This window comes from Sturnira hondurensis, unplaced genomic scaffold (assembly GCF_014824575.4).
Source record: "Sturnira hondurensis isolate 20B ecotype Veracruz unplaced genomic scaffold, ASM1482457v3 Scaffold0017436, whole genome shotgun sequence".
NCBI classification, from domain to species: Eukaryota; Metazoa; Chordata; class Mammalia; order Chiroptera; family Phyllostomidae; genus Sturnira; species Sturnira hondurensis.
In genome coordinates, this window is record NW_028090067.1 from 17,782,163 (window position 1) to 17,796,925 (window position 14,763).

Below are 14,763 nucleotides of genomic sequence, written 5' to 3' on the forward strand. Positions count from 1 at the left end.
CCAGGGATTCGTGCCTCCACTCCAACTCCCACTGCCCTGCCTGGTGCTGTTGGGGTTCTAGGATTCAGGAGAACCCTGTGGATAAGGATTCAGGGATTGGAGGCCTCTTGGAGGAGGTGGTGAGGGACAGGCCCTGAAAAGTGCTGTTCTCCCCGCCCTGACATTGTCCAGTGGTCAAGGGGGACAAGCAAGGCCACGGTCAGTCGTCACTGAGTCTGGAAGGCCAGTGCTGGGATTCTGGCCTCTAAAGAGGCCTCACTGTGTGGATTGGACATGCCACTCCTTTCTCTGGGCCTCAGTTTCTCTGTAACCCTGCGGGGGTTGTTGGGAGCATTGGATGAGACCAGGATTGGATGTACCCCTGAGACTGAGTCGGGACCAGCCGTGTGACTTGCAGGACCCAGTGCAAAATGGAATGTGGGGCCCCTGCATCAAAGTGCACCGTTTCAGGTTGGTGACACCAGAGCATTAAAGCAAGCACAGCCCTCCCGAGAGGGGGGCCCGGGCGGCTGCGCGGTCGGACACCCGGGAGGCGGGCCCTGACGGAGCTCTGTCTCTGCTGTGGCCCGGCTGTTCTCTCCCTGTCTCTCCTGTCCCTTCTTTGGGCCTCTGTTTCTCCACCCACAAAGCAAGGAGGTTGCTGGGGAAGGTCCCTGGGCTCTCAGCCTGGAGAGGCCATGGTTGGTGGGTCCCTGGGCTGCAGGCAGGTCTCAGCTCTGCTCTCCTCAGGGAAGCCTGCCCTGATTTCCTCTCTGCTGGCCCAGGCCCCCCGGCTTCCGGTCCCACAGCACCCCAACTTCTCCTTATAACACACGTCACCCTGGCAATGAGGGCTCTCTGTACATTGACTTGCCCTTCTTCCCTGTAAATTTTCTTGACCTTTGAAGGTGCAATAAACACACAAGTCTAGTCTTATTTAGAAACACACACACACACACACACACCTAATATCACAACTACACTCTAGGAAGGTTTTATTCTCCTCACTCTTCATCTCCCCAAACTGAGGCTCGGCAAGGCTGACCGGACTGGACTGGCCAGGATCACCCGGCCTGGGAGTGGGTTTCAACTCGCAGGCTTCTGGGCCTGCGGTTCTTTCCTGACCCTCAAGGCTGGAGTGAGGACCAGGGGCCTGCAGACCTGAAGCTGGACTGTCCCCTTCTGGGGAAAGCTGGCTGGGGAGCTTGTGCCAGGCCTACCCTTGTCACGGGTCACCTCTTCTCTTCCCCCAGGCTCCCTGCTGAGCGCTGACATGGCTGAGAGCTCCTCTCCGCCCTCCTCTTCTGCTGTGGCCCTGGACCCTGAGCCAGGGGTCACAGAGCAGCCGGGCCCCCGGAGCGCCCCGCCCTCCCCCCCAGGCCTGGAGGAGCCCCCAGATGGAGCCGACCCAGACGTGCCTCACCCGGACCTGGCGCCTGTTGCCTTCTTCTGTCTGCGCCAGACCACCAGCCCCCGGAACTGGTGCATCAAAATGGTGTGCAACCCATATCCTTTGTGTGGCCATGGCTGGTTGGGGCCCCGCCCAGGGCTGTGAGCTTCCCTGATGGTGCCCGGTCTCCGGCGCCTGCCTCTGCTTGGGAGGCTGGCCTTGCTGGTGGGGAGCAGCCTGTTGGTGGGGAGCGTGCTCAGTGGCAGGTCTGGGGCGTGTGGGGGCCCTGGAGGTCGGACGAATGGAGACCTGGTGATCTGCTGATGTGAACACTCTGGAGGTTGCTGTCAGCAGAGGCTGGTCCAGTGGCTGGCTGGCTGGGAAGGTGCTCAGGGGCGAACCCCAGTGCTGTGCTGGAACCAAGGACAAGGGCTATCCCCATGGCCCAGCACCCAGTGACCAAGCCATCGGATGGATGGTGTCCACAGGGGCAATAGGAGCTGAGATGGGGACCCTGGGCCCAGGCCGAGGCCGCTGATCCCACCACGCAGGGTGAGGTTCCCCAACCCCATTCTCCTGGTCAGGCCTCTGTGGGCCCCTGCCCCAACCCTGCTCCCTGGCAGCAGCAGCAAGCAGCCCGTCACACATCCTCCTGCCTTCCCTGTTGCCTCTAGTCTGCTCCTGCCACCCTCTGCCTGTGATCCTCCCCTGTCTCCCATTGCTCCGGACAGCAAAGTCCCCACCTGGCCCTGCAGCCCTGCGTGCCTGCACCCAGGCTCACCTCCCACCCCTCTGCATCCTGTGTCCTTCCAGGCTCCAGGGCCACATCGCTGCTTTTCCCGTTGTCCGAATGCTCTTCCCTTCTCTCTGCACCAGGGCAAATTCTTGTTTGCATCCTTCGAATCATAGCCCAAGAGTCTCCTCCTCAGGGCAGCCCTGGGGGAGCCCCGCTCAGCTGCTCTGTCTGTTGTTGCCCTCCAGTTGCGGGATTCTGAACCCCACATCTGCCTACTGCAGAGGTGCCGCCAGGTGACTAGGGTGCAGACCGTCCTTGTCACGTTCACTGCTGGACCTCAGCACCCAGCACTGGAGCATTCAAGGGGCTGCTTCGGTGCTCACTGGGCGCACTGTGGCAATGCTGGCGCTGAGTCTGCAGCAGTGAATGGGTCAGGTGGAGAGGGCGGCGGGGACAGGGGACGGCAGCGGCAAGGACTGGGGGGGGGGCAGAGTGGAGAGATGAGGCTGGTGGGAGATGAGACGGGCNACCCCACATCTGCCTACTGCAGAGGTGCCGCCAGGTGACTAGGGTGCAGACCGTCCTTGTCACGTTCACTGCTGGACCTCAGCACCCAGCACTGGAGCATTCAAGGGGCTGCTTCGGTGCTCACTGGGCGCACTGCGGCAATGCCGGCGCTGAGTCTGCGGCAGTGAATGGGTCAGGTGGAGAGGGCAGCGGGGACAGGGGACGGCAGCGGCAAGGACTGGGGAGGGGGGGCAGAGTGGAGAGATGAGGCTGGTGGGAGATGAGACGGGCTCCGGGGCCAAGTGAGGAGCTGGCCCGTGTCCTGAGGGTCATGGAGACCTGGCAGAGTTTAAAGTAGGGGCACGACGTGGCGAGATCCGGGTTTGAGAAGGACCCCCAGAGCTGTGCTGTGAGTGGGGGTCCCAGGAGTGAGCCTGTGGCTGGGGGCAGCTGAGGAGGAGGATTTGGGGACCATAAAGGACCCAGATGTGGTAGCCTTATGGTTTTTGGGGCCCACCAACAGGACAGAGTCCTTTCCAGTAGGGCCTGAGCCCACCCCTGGAGGCCTGGGGTGCCCTGATGCAGGCAGGGATGGTGAGGCAGGAGGCCCATGCTGAGCCCATGTCTGCTGGCCTCCCCACTGTGTTGGGCTTTGAGGTGGTGGGGGGGCCCCAGACCCCCCACATTTGGGAGACAACATGGTTTGTGTGTGAGTGGGTGGAGGGCAGAGCTGGAGTCCCGCTCTGGGTTGGGGGCCAAAAACCTTGATGTTCATTCTGGGGGATAGCTCAGGAGGCCTCGGGTACCATGCGAGGGTCCCTCAGTAACTTGGTTCACCTGACACCTGTCCTGGGACCCCGAAGGGTGGGGAACCAGAGCTGGCCTACCTGGGGAGCCCCTGGGGGTGGGGGTGCAAGCATCACCCATGGGAGCAGCTTTAGTACGGAATGTTGGGACCACAGGGACCCGCATCGTGTGATTTGAGGGGCAGCCAGGTCAGGGAGGGGGCCCTCCAGGGTGAGAGAGCTGGCTGGGGGGGCAGGGAGGCCGTGCAACCATGTCATGGGGGCCTGGCCTTGGTGGGCTGCAGGGGCAGTTCCGGCTCTGCCACTCAGGTGCTGTTTGACTTTGGGAAAGTCACTCTACCTGTCTGAACCTCACAAGGTCTGGATGGTCAGCGTTGTGGCCCAGGGGGCCTTGGCCCGGGGTCTGACCCAGCTCGCCCCCGGCAGGCCTGGCAGGTCTGGCCAGGCTGGAATGGCCCAGAGCGGCCCAGGCGTCACAGGGAAGCCACTGGGCAGGGAATAGGTCAGAGTCTTGTCCGCCAGGAAGTGGGTGTGTGACTTTGGGCAGTCTCCTTTCTGAGTCTTGGCGTCTCCACTCCACCTGAAAAGGAAGGGCCAGAAGAATTGCCCCCATCCAGGCCCCAGACCCAGGGCAGCAGCCTCACTCACCCTTGACCTTGGGCATGCTGGGCCCTGACCACTGAGCAGAGAGCACGGAGACCCTCTCAGGTGCCCCGTTTCCGGTCTGTGGGCAGAGCTCCTAGGTCCTCACCACCCCTTTGGTTTCCACCCCGAGGGTGTGTGACAACCTGGGGTCGGGACAACGGTTGGGAGGGAAGGGATCGGGATTCCAGGTGGAGCTGGGCTTGGTCCTCACCTGTCTTGGGGAGAGCCTGGGTGCTAGTGTGTGGAACTGCACAGGGTGGGGGTGGGGCTGAATTCAGCCCCTTCTTGAGGAGGGACACCCCAGAACTGGGACCTGCTTGGAGCGCAGTTGGGCTCCCCAGGCCCCACAGCCAGGGGCGGAGGTCTTGGCTTGAAGTGGCCGCCTACCTGCTGGGCTGCCTTCTGGACTAGAGACCCCGTGACTCCGCATGGACCGGCCTCTGAAGTGTCCAGTTCTGGCATCCTCTGACTCCAGGCTTCTGTGATCGAGTCTAGGGGTTCAAAGTTCAGACTTAACGCTCAGTGACACTGAAACTCTAAGCTTCCGTGACTCAGACTGTCAAGTGCTGTGTCCAGGGTGTGTCCGACGGCAGTGGTGCATGTTTGGGAGTGGGAGGGCCCACGCACCTGGGCCCATGAGTGCGATGCGACGGTGTGAAGATTTCAGAGCCCGAGTGGGGTCGTGGGAGAGAGGCCAGGGTGGGTTTCCATGCGTGCAGGCCCAGGAGGCCTTGGTGTGCCCAGGGGGCTCCTGTAGCAGAGACTTGATCATGGGGTGCTCAGGCTGGGCTTTAGGGGTGGGGGTTTGTGGTTTTGCGTGTCTGAGCAGATGCCGAGGGCTCTAGGGTTCTTCTCTGAGAAGAAACCCCCCTCCCTGCCTTTTCCCTGAGAGGAAGCCCAGGGAAGGGACAGTGCTTTGCCCAGTGCTCCACAGTAGGGGCCCTGGTGGCATTTTTTAAAAAATATTTTATTTGTTTATTTTTAAAGAGAGGGGAAGGGAAGGAGAAAGAGTAGGAGAGAAACATCAATGTGTGGTTGCCTCTCATGTGTCCCTTACTGGGAACCTGGCCTGCAACCCAGGCATGTGCCCTGACTGGGAATCGAACCGGCGACCCTTTACTTCACAGGCCCATGCTCAATCCACCCAGCCAGTGCTCAGTCCACCCAGCTACACCAACTAGGGTGCCCCGGTGGCATTTTGGGTGTGATCGTGTTTTGTGGTCCTGGCTGTCTTGTGTGTTACAGGATGTTGGCTAACTTAGTAGGCAGTGTTCTCCTGTCATTGTGACAACCACAAAAACCCCTTCACCTTCCCAGACTCCGCAGAATTCTGCTCCGCATCAAGAACCCAAAGCAGCTGGATGGGCGGGCATGAGGGTCGGGCTCGCGCCTGGGGCAGTGTGGGAGGTCTGCCCCAGACAGGGTGTCATGAGCACTGGTGTCTCTGGTGCCGAGGGGCCTGTCTCAGAGCCTGCTGCCCTTTGAAGCTTGGTGCTCCCTGACTCAACGCCTCATCCAGCCCAGAGCTGGGCCCTGAGTCACCACCTGACTCACCGGAGACCCAGAGGCTGCTGGGACCCTCCCTGAGCAGGCAAGCAGGGCAGGTCCACTCACCCAGTACTTTCTGCCTGGCCTGGGCCCTGAGCATGCGCTGTCAGTTGGGGTTTCAGCTGGGAGGGCTCTGGCCGCTGTCTGACTCATGGGGAGGTGGTGCATGGCGTGTGGGCCTGAGTTAGACAGACCTGGACACTGGTGCTGCCTCCTGTTTGCTGTGTGGCCTTGGGCTAGGTTCCTAGCCTGCCCGAGCCCCAGTTCCCCTGCTTGTCAGACAGGGGCGGTTTTCCCCACTGCACAGGATGGCAGCGAAGCCCAAGGCCGTTGCATAAGGAACATGTGAAAATGCAGTCGTGTGGACAAGAAAAGCCGCCACACCTGCGGTTATCCTTCTCATCGTCGCCCCAAAGGTGAACAGGGCCCTGGCGTGTGGCTGAGCAAACTGCCTGTGGAGAATCAGGAAGACACGGGGCATCAAGTCTTCACATAGAACGTGGAGCGTTCAGAGGACGTGGCTTCTGGGAAAAGCAGAGCCGGTCTCCGCTACTGAGGTGAAGTCTTCCAGTTTGGCTGCTCGCAGCTGTGCCTACTCCAGCGAGGACATCGCTGGCCCAGCCTGGTGTCCTCCAGCAGGGCGGCTGGATCAGGACTTGTCCCCCAAACAGGGGGATGCCTGTTTGCCCCCAGGTTAGCTGTCCAGAGCCTTTCGGAGTGTGACTGGCTGCCGTGGGAGAAAGGCCAATGGTGTGAGTGCCACTCTGGTCTGCTCCCCGAGTCCAGTGTCCTCGTCTCTGTAATGGGACAGTTTAAGAGGTTAGAGGCGACCCCTGTAAAGCGCCCAGCAGTGTGTCCAGTGCAGAGAAGGGGCTCAGGGATGACAGCCAGGAGAGCCAGCTCTCCCTGCGCCGACTTCTCTGCCTGCGTCTTCACCTGTCATCCTTACAGCCACCCTGAGGCAAGTGTCCCCATAGCCCTGTTTTACACGTGAGGGAAGGGAGGCTCAGAGAGGTTGAGTAACTTCTCCCCAGGGTTGCACAGCCTGGATGTGGAAGAGCTGGGAGGAAGACATCCGTTTCTCTGCATCCTGGGCCTCCACTCTCATCCAGGATACTGCTGCCCTCAGCAGAGCCTGGGTGCTCCACCTGCCATGGGCAGGGAGGTTCGCCTCGAAGTTCCAGATGGCCAAGTGAGGGTCTCCCTGGGTCCCAGCATCTATGTTCAGCAGCCACCTCGCTGTGGCCAGCCCGCAGCACCCTCCTTGAGGAGGTTGCAGCCGCCTCTCTCCCAGCATGCTTGGGATGCTCGCTGTCTCCTTCTCCAGTCCGGGATGAGCCAGCGCCTCTGCTGCAGGTGAACCATCCATGCTCGGTGGGAAGCCAGTCGGCTGTGAAGGTTGTGTCTCTGCTGGGCAGGGACAGGGTGCCCGCCCAGGTGGAGGGAGGCAGGAGGTGCCAGCTGCCAGTGACTTTGGACAAGCCATTCCAGCCCTCAGTCTCCCTGTCTGGGACAGGAGAGGTGGACAGTGAGGTTGGGAAGAAGCTGCCCGCGGCATTGCTTCTCTGCTACCCTCTTCAGGAAGCTGCTCAGTGGTGTTTCCGCGTTCCGTGGTCCTTGTGGGGGGACTCACTCAGTTCGTGCTTTTGCGGCTGTGCTCCTGCCTTTCAGCTGCGCCCTGCCCTCTTCTGTCTGCATCTGGTGCCCTGCCTGGCCCTGGCCCTCTGCTTGCTAGGCTGGGGTCCATGAATGCTCTCACTCTGAAGTCCACCTGGCCTGGATTCCTGCCCTTCAGACCCTCTGGTCTCACCCCTCACTGCTGGGAGGAGACGGGGCCCAGGGTCTCAGCCCAGCCCCACATGGCCAGGTTTGCGCTGTTCACCGGGAGGGTTCAGAGTGCTTGTGGAGGGGGTGAGGGCTCCCGTTCACTGTTATTTGTTCGCCCACTTGTGAGATCATTCAATAGGCCTTCACTGAGTGTGTGCCATGCACCAGGCACGTGCAGAGCACAGCCACGGCCCTCTGTGCAGGGGAACGCCTCTCTGGCTCCCACTGTCTGGAGAAGATGCCTGTGGACTGGAGAGATGGTGGTGGCCGGGGGTGCTGGCAGGGCCTCGGGAGGAGGGACCAAGGGGAGGCGTGGCTGCCTGGGGCTTGGTGTTGGAGGGGGAGGACTCAGAGGTGGCCCGGCCACTGCAGCTTGGTTGCTGTGTCAGTGAAGACCTGCTCCTGGCTTCTTGGCTGAGGGATCTTGGACAAGTCTCTTGACTTTGCTGAGCCTGTTTGCTCACCTGTGATATGGGGTCATAGTGAGAATCCAGGCCAAGTATTGACCGGACAATCTGTTGAGTGCTGTGTGGCAGCTGTGTGCACATCGGGGCTGACAGGGGAGCTGGCAGGCGCCGCTTGGGGTGGCCCTGGCTGCACTGCAGGAGGTGCCCTCACCCTGGACAAGGGTCCTGGAGGGCTGGCGGCCAGCTGGGCCTCATGTCCTTGCTGGCGGTCTGAGAGGTCTGGCATGCTCCAGTAACCTCTGCAGGTGACCGCTCAGTCCTGCTGCACCAGACAGGGACTTGGGCCACTGGGTAAAGGCCTCTGGGACCGTTCTGAGGGCTTCTGGCTATCAGGAAGTCCTCCCCTAGTCTAACCTCCATCCCTCCTGTTCCGAGCCCTGTCCCTGTGGTGTGGCCATTGGGTCCAGTTCTCCCATCTCTTCCTGTACAAATCAGCCACTTCCCAGATCTGACCCTTCCTGCCCCACGTGACAACTGGCGTCACCCTCTTCCCTTCCCCTGCACAGTGGATGGAGCACCTGGCCAGGAGCCCAGAGCTGTATGACTTTGGGTGCTCTCTTCTCCCCTGGACCCCTGCTTCCTCCTGACGGACATGCCTCCCCCCTCAGGGGGTCTTGGGCCACTCTGTGTGTAGACTCTATCTGTCACGCGCTGTGTCCCCCGCCTTCCTGCCTGCTTTCTTTCCTTTGCTTATTCTTCCTTCTCTCAGAGGTCTTCCATGGCTGTGTACCCCCCACGGAGGTTAGTCTCCCCTCTCCAGATCCCAGGTCTTCCAGGCTGCACACGGGGTGTCCTCCAACCACCATTCTGCTTTTTCTCCCCCCTGTGCTCTGTTCTGGAGCCTAGACTCGCTGTTGATGGGTCCTGGGTCCCCCCAGTTCCCTGCCTTGGCTTATGCTGTGTCTGCCCCTGCCCACCATGCCCTGTCCCTGTACCTTCAGGGCTCTAACTCCTGCCAGTGCTCCCAGGCTCTGCTTCCTGCCACCACCTGCAGGAAGTTTTCCTAGGTTTCAGCTTTTTTCCTTTAGACCCCTCAACCCTTTACAACTCCCCATCCTACAAGGTTCTTTGCCTCAAGGACATTGTTGCCTGATCTCCTCCACTAGGTGGGAGGAGGCCCCAGAGGGCAGCACTCTCTCACTCGCCCCCGCGTTTCTAGTGGGCAGCACAGGCCCTGCACTGACCAGCTTGGGCATCACTTTCCAGTCCCCATGGTCCCTTCCCACCCACTGTGACCTCTCACACTTTTCAGCACCTCTGTGAAGTGGGCAGGCCCCAGAGTATGCTAACTCCCTATTGTATAGCTGGGGAGACTGAGGCCCAGGAAGGGAGCATGACTTGCCCAAGGTCACATGTTGAGTAGTCAGCAAAGTCAGGGGGGATTGGAGTCTAGGACTCCAGACTCTCCGGCCAGTGCTGCGCCCACCCAGCCTGCTCGGGGCTGGGCAGGGGGTTCTTTGGCGGAGGCTGTCCCCTCCTCCTTCAGCCCTGGCCTAATGGGAACACCCAGGGCTGGCAAAGTGTGGCTGGGAAAAGCAACACATGTCTGGGAAATTGTCCGTTTCCCTCCATCTGGTATAGAGAAGATTGTTTTTCTTTAAAGTAAAAGTCAGCCTCAAGCTGTGTGCTGGGTATGCTCATGGTGCCGGAGTGGATGCCAAATTGTCATTGGTCAGCAGGGCGGCTGGACGGCCAGTCAGAGGAGTCTGTTTGGGCCAGCAAGAGCCTGACCCACAGGGTGACCTCAGGAATGGTCGCATGTAGAGTTCTGTGTAAGGAGAGCTGCAGCTGCAGGAGCTGCCCCTGACCCGCCTGGGGGCACAGTGAAGCTTTGCTGGAGGAGGGGGCATGTGGCCTGGGTCTTGCTGCGTGAGTAGGAGGAGTTTTCTAGGAGCCCAGTGCAGGGATGGAATTAGTGTAGAGAACAGAGAGGAGTTCAGGGTGACTGGGACAGTGCGGGAAGCTGGAGAGCAGGGAGTGGAATGCCAGGTGAAGCTTGCACTTGATCTTGTGGTAGCTAGGAGGTCATTGGTGGGTATCCAGTGGGGATGGGGACTGAAAAACTTTATTAGAATGATTGCTGCTAGAACAGAAGGGAGGGTGCTGGAGGGATAGAGACTGAGGTCTAGAGACCAGGCAGGAGGCTCCTGCAATAGATATTGATTGATTGATTGATTGATTCACTCAACAAGTGTTTGTGGAAGCCAGCTGCCTGTTGGACACCATTCTAGGCTTGTGCAGAGACAGCCTGGTCAGGGTCCCAGAGCTGAGCTGAGTTACCAGAGACTCTGATAGGGTCTGGAGTGCGGGCTGTGTGTGGACGGGCATTTGGGGTCCAGATTCTGCAAGGCAATGGGGAGGACTGCGCTGGGGAGGGTGCTGGCGTCTGCTAAGGACCTGCTATGTGCTGGGTGCAGTTCATATGGGCTCTAGAGATTACCTGCTGGACAGATGAGGCCCAGAGAAGTGAAGTGCTCATCCAGGCCACCCGGCCTGTGGTGACGGGGTGACAGAATGGGGCTTGGCCAGAGCCCAGGCCCGCACTGCCCCATGAGCCCTACCGGGGAGTCTCGTTGTAACTGATATAGAGCAGAGAATTAGGAAGAGGGCTGTCTGCTAATGAGGAGTTCGCCCCTCCTGAGGCATTTAAAACATGATTAGATTTTTACTTGTCCATTGGGCCTGGGCTCTGGCTTCCATGTCAGAAGCCAGCTTTGACCCGCTGCCTGCCTTGGATCACCTCTCCATCCTGTTGGGAGAAAAACTGCCTCATTTGTGTCCCTCAGAGGAAAATCAAATATGTCTTTTTAATCAGCCAGAATGTCTTCCTGCTAACCTCCCTCCAGCTTTCCTGTGGGGCCAGCTTCCACATTCTGTGCCTGTCTGCTCTGTGGAGCTTGGTTTCTCTGGTCTCCCTCTTCCCTCCCCAAACTCAACTCCTCATGCTGGTGCATACTGCTGTGTGACACTGAGCAAACAACTTGGCCTCTCTGGGCACCTGTTTCCTTCTAGATTGGAAAACAGGAGGAGAAGGGTTGGCTGACTGTGAGGTACATTGTGAATACGGGGGCTCGGGGTACTGGGCTGGGGAGAGAGGAGGGGTAGAGGTGGACAGAACAGTGTGCCAAGGGCCGTGCCTGGACCCTCCAGGAGAGTGGTAAAGAAGGCTCCCACCCACCCACCCACCCATCTATCCACCCACCCACCCACCCATCCATCCACCCACCCATCCACCCATCCACCCACCCACCCACCCACCCACCCATCCACCCATCCACCCTTCTATCTACCCATCTACCCATCCACCCATTTACCCATTCCTCCACCCATCCACCCATCTACCCATCCATCCATCCACCCATCCATCCACCCATCCATCCATCCATCCATCCACCCATCTACCCATCCATCCATCCACCCACCCATTCATCCACCCATCCACCCACCCACCTACCTATCCATCCACTCTTCATCTGTCTTTCCAGCTCTCCCCACTCATCTACAGAACCTTTCAACTCATGCATTCATCTACCCAGCTTCCCAACTATCTACCCAAGAACACTTACACAAAGGCCTTGGGTGCCAAGCCAAGGAATTTGGAAACTCTCTGGGAGGCATGGGGGTGGGGCTGGGGGGCAGGGCACAAAAGGCTTTTGGTTTTTGAGGAGTCCTCTGGCTGCCGTGTGGAGGATGTATCCTAGGAGGCCTGGCTGGAGGAGAAGGCTGTTGAGAGACTCGTGAATAAGAGAGCGCTGCCTGCTGGGGGTAGTGGGGGCACTGAGGAAGGGGACACAGAGATTTAGGTGGTGGGCCAGACAGGTCTCTGAGATGGATGTGGGGATGAGGGAGAGGGGAACTCCGGGGGTTCCAGTTGGAGAGCTTCCAGGGTGGCTGGTGGCTGGGGGTTTATTCATGAGGGTGGGAAGTTCAGGGGGAAAGTTTGGTGGTCTGGGGAGAACATGACACACCACTTTGGATATAATGCATTTGAGGCTCCTGAGGCCGTCCCAGGGCAGTCAGTGCCTGGGAGGCCTGCTGCCTGCAGTGAGTCAGCCTGGGGCTGGGGCGGACTCGGACTGCTCACCCAGGGGCGGCTGCTGGGAGTGGGTGTGGGGTCAGGGACAGGAGAGCGGAGATGGGGGGCTGGGGAGCCTGGGAAGGGCCAGCATTTAAGGGACAGAGCCCACAAAGCAGGAGGAGGGTCTGCCCAGGGCCTAGCAGTTTCCGCAGGGCCCAAGGGGGAGAGTTTCTGGAACAAAGGTCATAGGTCAAGGTTCGAGGTTCGTGAACCTGGATGTTTGTTTTCACTGACGTCTGGGGTAGTTTAGCTTTTCCTTCTGTCTCAGGTGGAGGTGAGAGACCACGGCGGCGCTAGTGGCAGTGGCTGTGACTGTTGGCAGCTGCAGTCCTGACGTTGCCACATCACATCCTGGTTGTTGTAAGCTCTCCAAATGTCACCGACAGTTGTCACTGCTTCTCGGTCTCACAAAGCCAGGCCCACCACTGGCTCCCGTTAGTCTCTGAGTTGACAGTGAAGCATGTTCTCTATCACAAATTTATTTTTTTAATAAAATGTTTTGACAACTATTTTCACAAAACTGGCTTCCTCCCTTTCTAGTCCTAAGCATTAAAAAAATGTATGCACTTCAAAACTTTATTCTGAGGAGGGGCTCATGAGCTTCCTGGGGGGGCACAGGGAAGTGTGAAGTATGCTTTGGAGGGAGTGGGTGGGCTGGCCGGGGCTGCTGGCCTGGCGGGCCCTGGAGGAGGACTGTCACATGTGGCAGCAGCGTGTGCAGGAAGGGATGCCATGTGCATGGGTACCCGTGTGCCGTGGGGCAGGCAGGGGGTGCGGGGGTGGGGGCAGGCCCTCGGGAGGTCGAGGGAGAAAGTCATCGGCCTCCGTCCAGCCCCCAGCCTTGCTCTGTCTGGGCCGAGTGTGCACTAGTGACTCTTGGAGGGCTGGGCTCACTGCTTCTTCACTCGAGGTCCCCAGGGCTGATGTAGGCCTCACCTGGCGAGGGGTGTGGAATAGATGAGCTCAGAGTGGTGGGCGTTAAAGGGGAGAGGAGTGGGGGTGGAGAGGGGGAAGGGAGGCTACAACGCCCTTCCTGGAAGAAATCCCTCCTTAGCCTTCTCGACGCCTCCAAGCGACAGGAATCTCATTCCCTCCTGAGGCTGTGATGCTCCTGAGCATCTGCTCCAGAGAGGGTCCCGGGCAGAGAGGGGTGGAAACACTCCGCCCTCGGAGAGCACAGCCTGGGCAGGGGTCAGAGGCCAGGGCACACCACGCTTGTCTTCCATTTGTTCAAGGATTCGTCTTACTCCTGCCCACAGCAGCCTTGGGAGACAGGCAGGCCGTCGTTGTCACACCCACTTGACAGATGTGAAAATGAAGGTTCAGAGATGACCAGGGATGACAGGATTTGCCCAAGGTGACACAGTGGCCATGCTGGGACAGAAAGCTGTCGCCGCAAGGGGGGATGTCCAAGGTGCTGTGGGAGCCCAGAGGAGGCGTCTGCACCCCCTGCCTAGGACGCCAGCTTCCCTGCAGGTGCACCTTCACTGTGGGTGGGCTCCTGGGGCTGGCTCAGCCCCCAGGCAGTGGGACCCTGGTCCTTCCCTTCAGCAGTGACTGAAGCGGTAGCATCCAGAGCATCTTCTTCGCTGGAGCTGCCTTCCCAGGGACCATCCACCCTGGGTTTTCTTCCCTGCTGGCAACCCTATTCCCTCATCACCGCCTCCCCCACTCCGGCTGTCTGCTCTGGGCACTGCGGCCTGCTGGACATCTGCGAACCAGACACGTAGGCAAACTGCAATGAGTTTTCATGTTGTGGGGACAGGAGGAAGTGGAGTTGGGGGCAGGGACGAGGAAGGAAGGCAAAGCTCACTGCCCTGTCCCCTCCCTGGAGGGATCGCAGCCCACAGAGGCTCCATAGCCTAGAAGCACGCCCGTCAGCCTGGGCAGGGCTTCGTGGCATGTAGGGGGCTCATGTAAGTGGCGGGAGGGAGGCTTAGGGTCCTCTGCCCAGCAGGTCTGTGCACTTTACGAAGCAACTTTCTGTCCCAGTGTGGCCACTGTGTCACTTTGGGCAAGTCCTGTCATCCCTGGTCATCTCTGAACCTTCATTTTCACATCTGTCAAGTGGGTGTGACAACGACGGCCTGCCTGTCTCCCAAGGCTGCCGTGGGCAGGAGTGGAACAAATCCTTGAGCAAATGGAAGACAGGTGTGGGGCTCAAGTCCTGACTCTGTCCCTCAGCAGCTGTGGCCTTGGGCAAGTTTGTGAAACAAGGATAACACCCCTCCCTCGCAAGGGCTGGTGACAGTGGTGCCCCAGCAGGTGCTGTGTTTCTTTAATTTTCCCCATTTTTATTGTTCCTTACAGCAGCTGCACTTCATTATTTTGTGAGGCACTTTTTATTGAGGTCAAACGTGTGTGGTAGAGCCCGCAGACTGAATGTGCAGCTCAAGGCATCTTTTCCTATAAACACACTCCTGTAACCCCACTCAGACCAGGTGTCTTAGCCCTGGTAGCTTCCCGTCTCCACCCCCAGGAGCTACTCCTCCGGAGATACCACCGCTCAGACCTCCTCCATGTGGCTGAGCTCTCCTTCCTTCCTTCCTTCCTTCCTTCCTTCCTTCTGTCCTTCCTTATTCCTCCCTCCCTCCTGTACACCCCCGAGATCTAACCTGCCACCTAGGCATGTGCCCTGACTGGGAATCAAACCTACAGCCTTTCAGTTTATAGGATGCCCAACCAACTGAGTGACACTGGCCAGGGCTGATATTTCACTTTATATAGAGGGTTTATACACTCTTTGCTCTTCAACACCGTCATGCTGTTGCAGGTATTGA

The 14,763-nt window shown here is 59.3% G+C and overlaps 1 protein-coding gene across 1 annotated transcript in view; it reads left to right on the forward strand.

The window, feature by feature from the left end:
- The first annotated feature begins 1,238 nt into the window (after nt 1–1,238).
- CACNA1I (calcium voltage-gated channel subunit alpha1 I) overlaps nt 1,239–14,763 on the forward strand; it is a 94,885-nt gene continuing 81,360 nt past the window's right edge. The window contains exon 1 of the mRNA XM_037068184.1: nt 1,239–1,485. Coding sequence (XP_036924079.1) covers nt 1,253–1,485 — 233 coding nt within the window. The 5' untranslated portion in view covers nt 1,239–1,252. The remainder of the gene's footprint in view (nt 1,486–14,763) is intronic.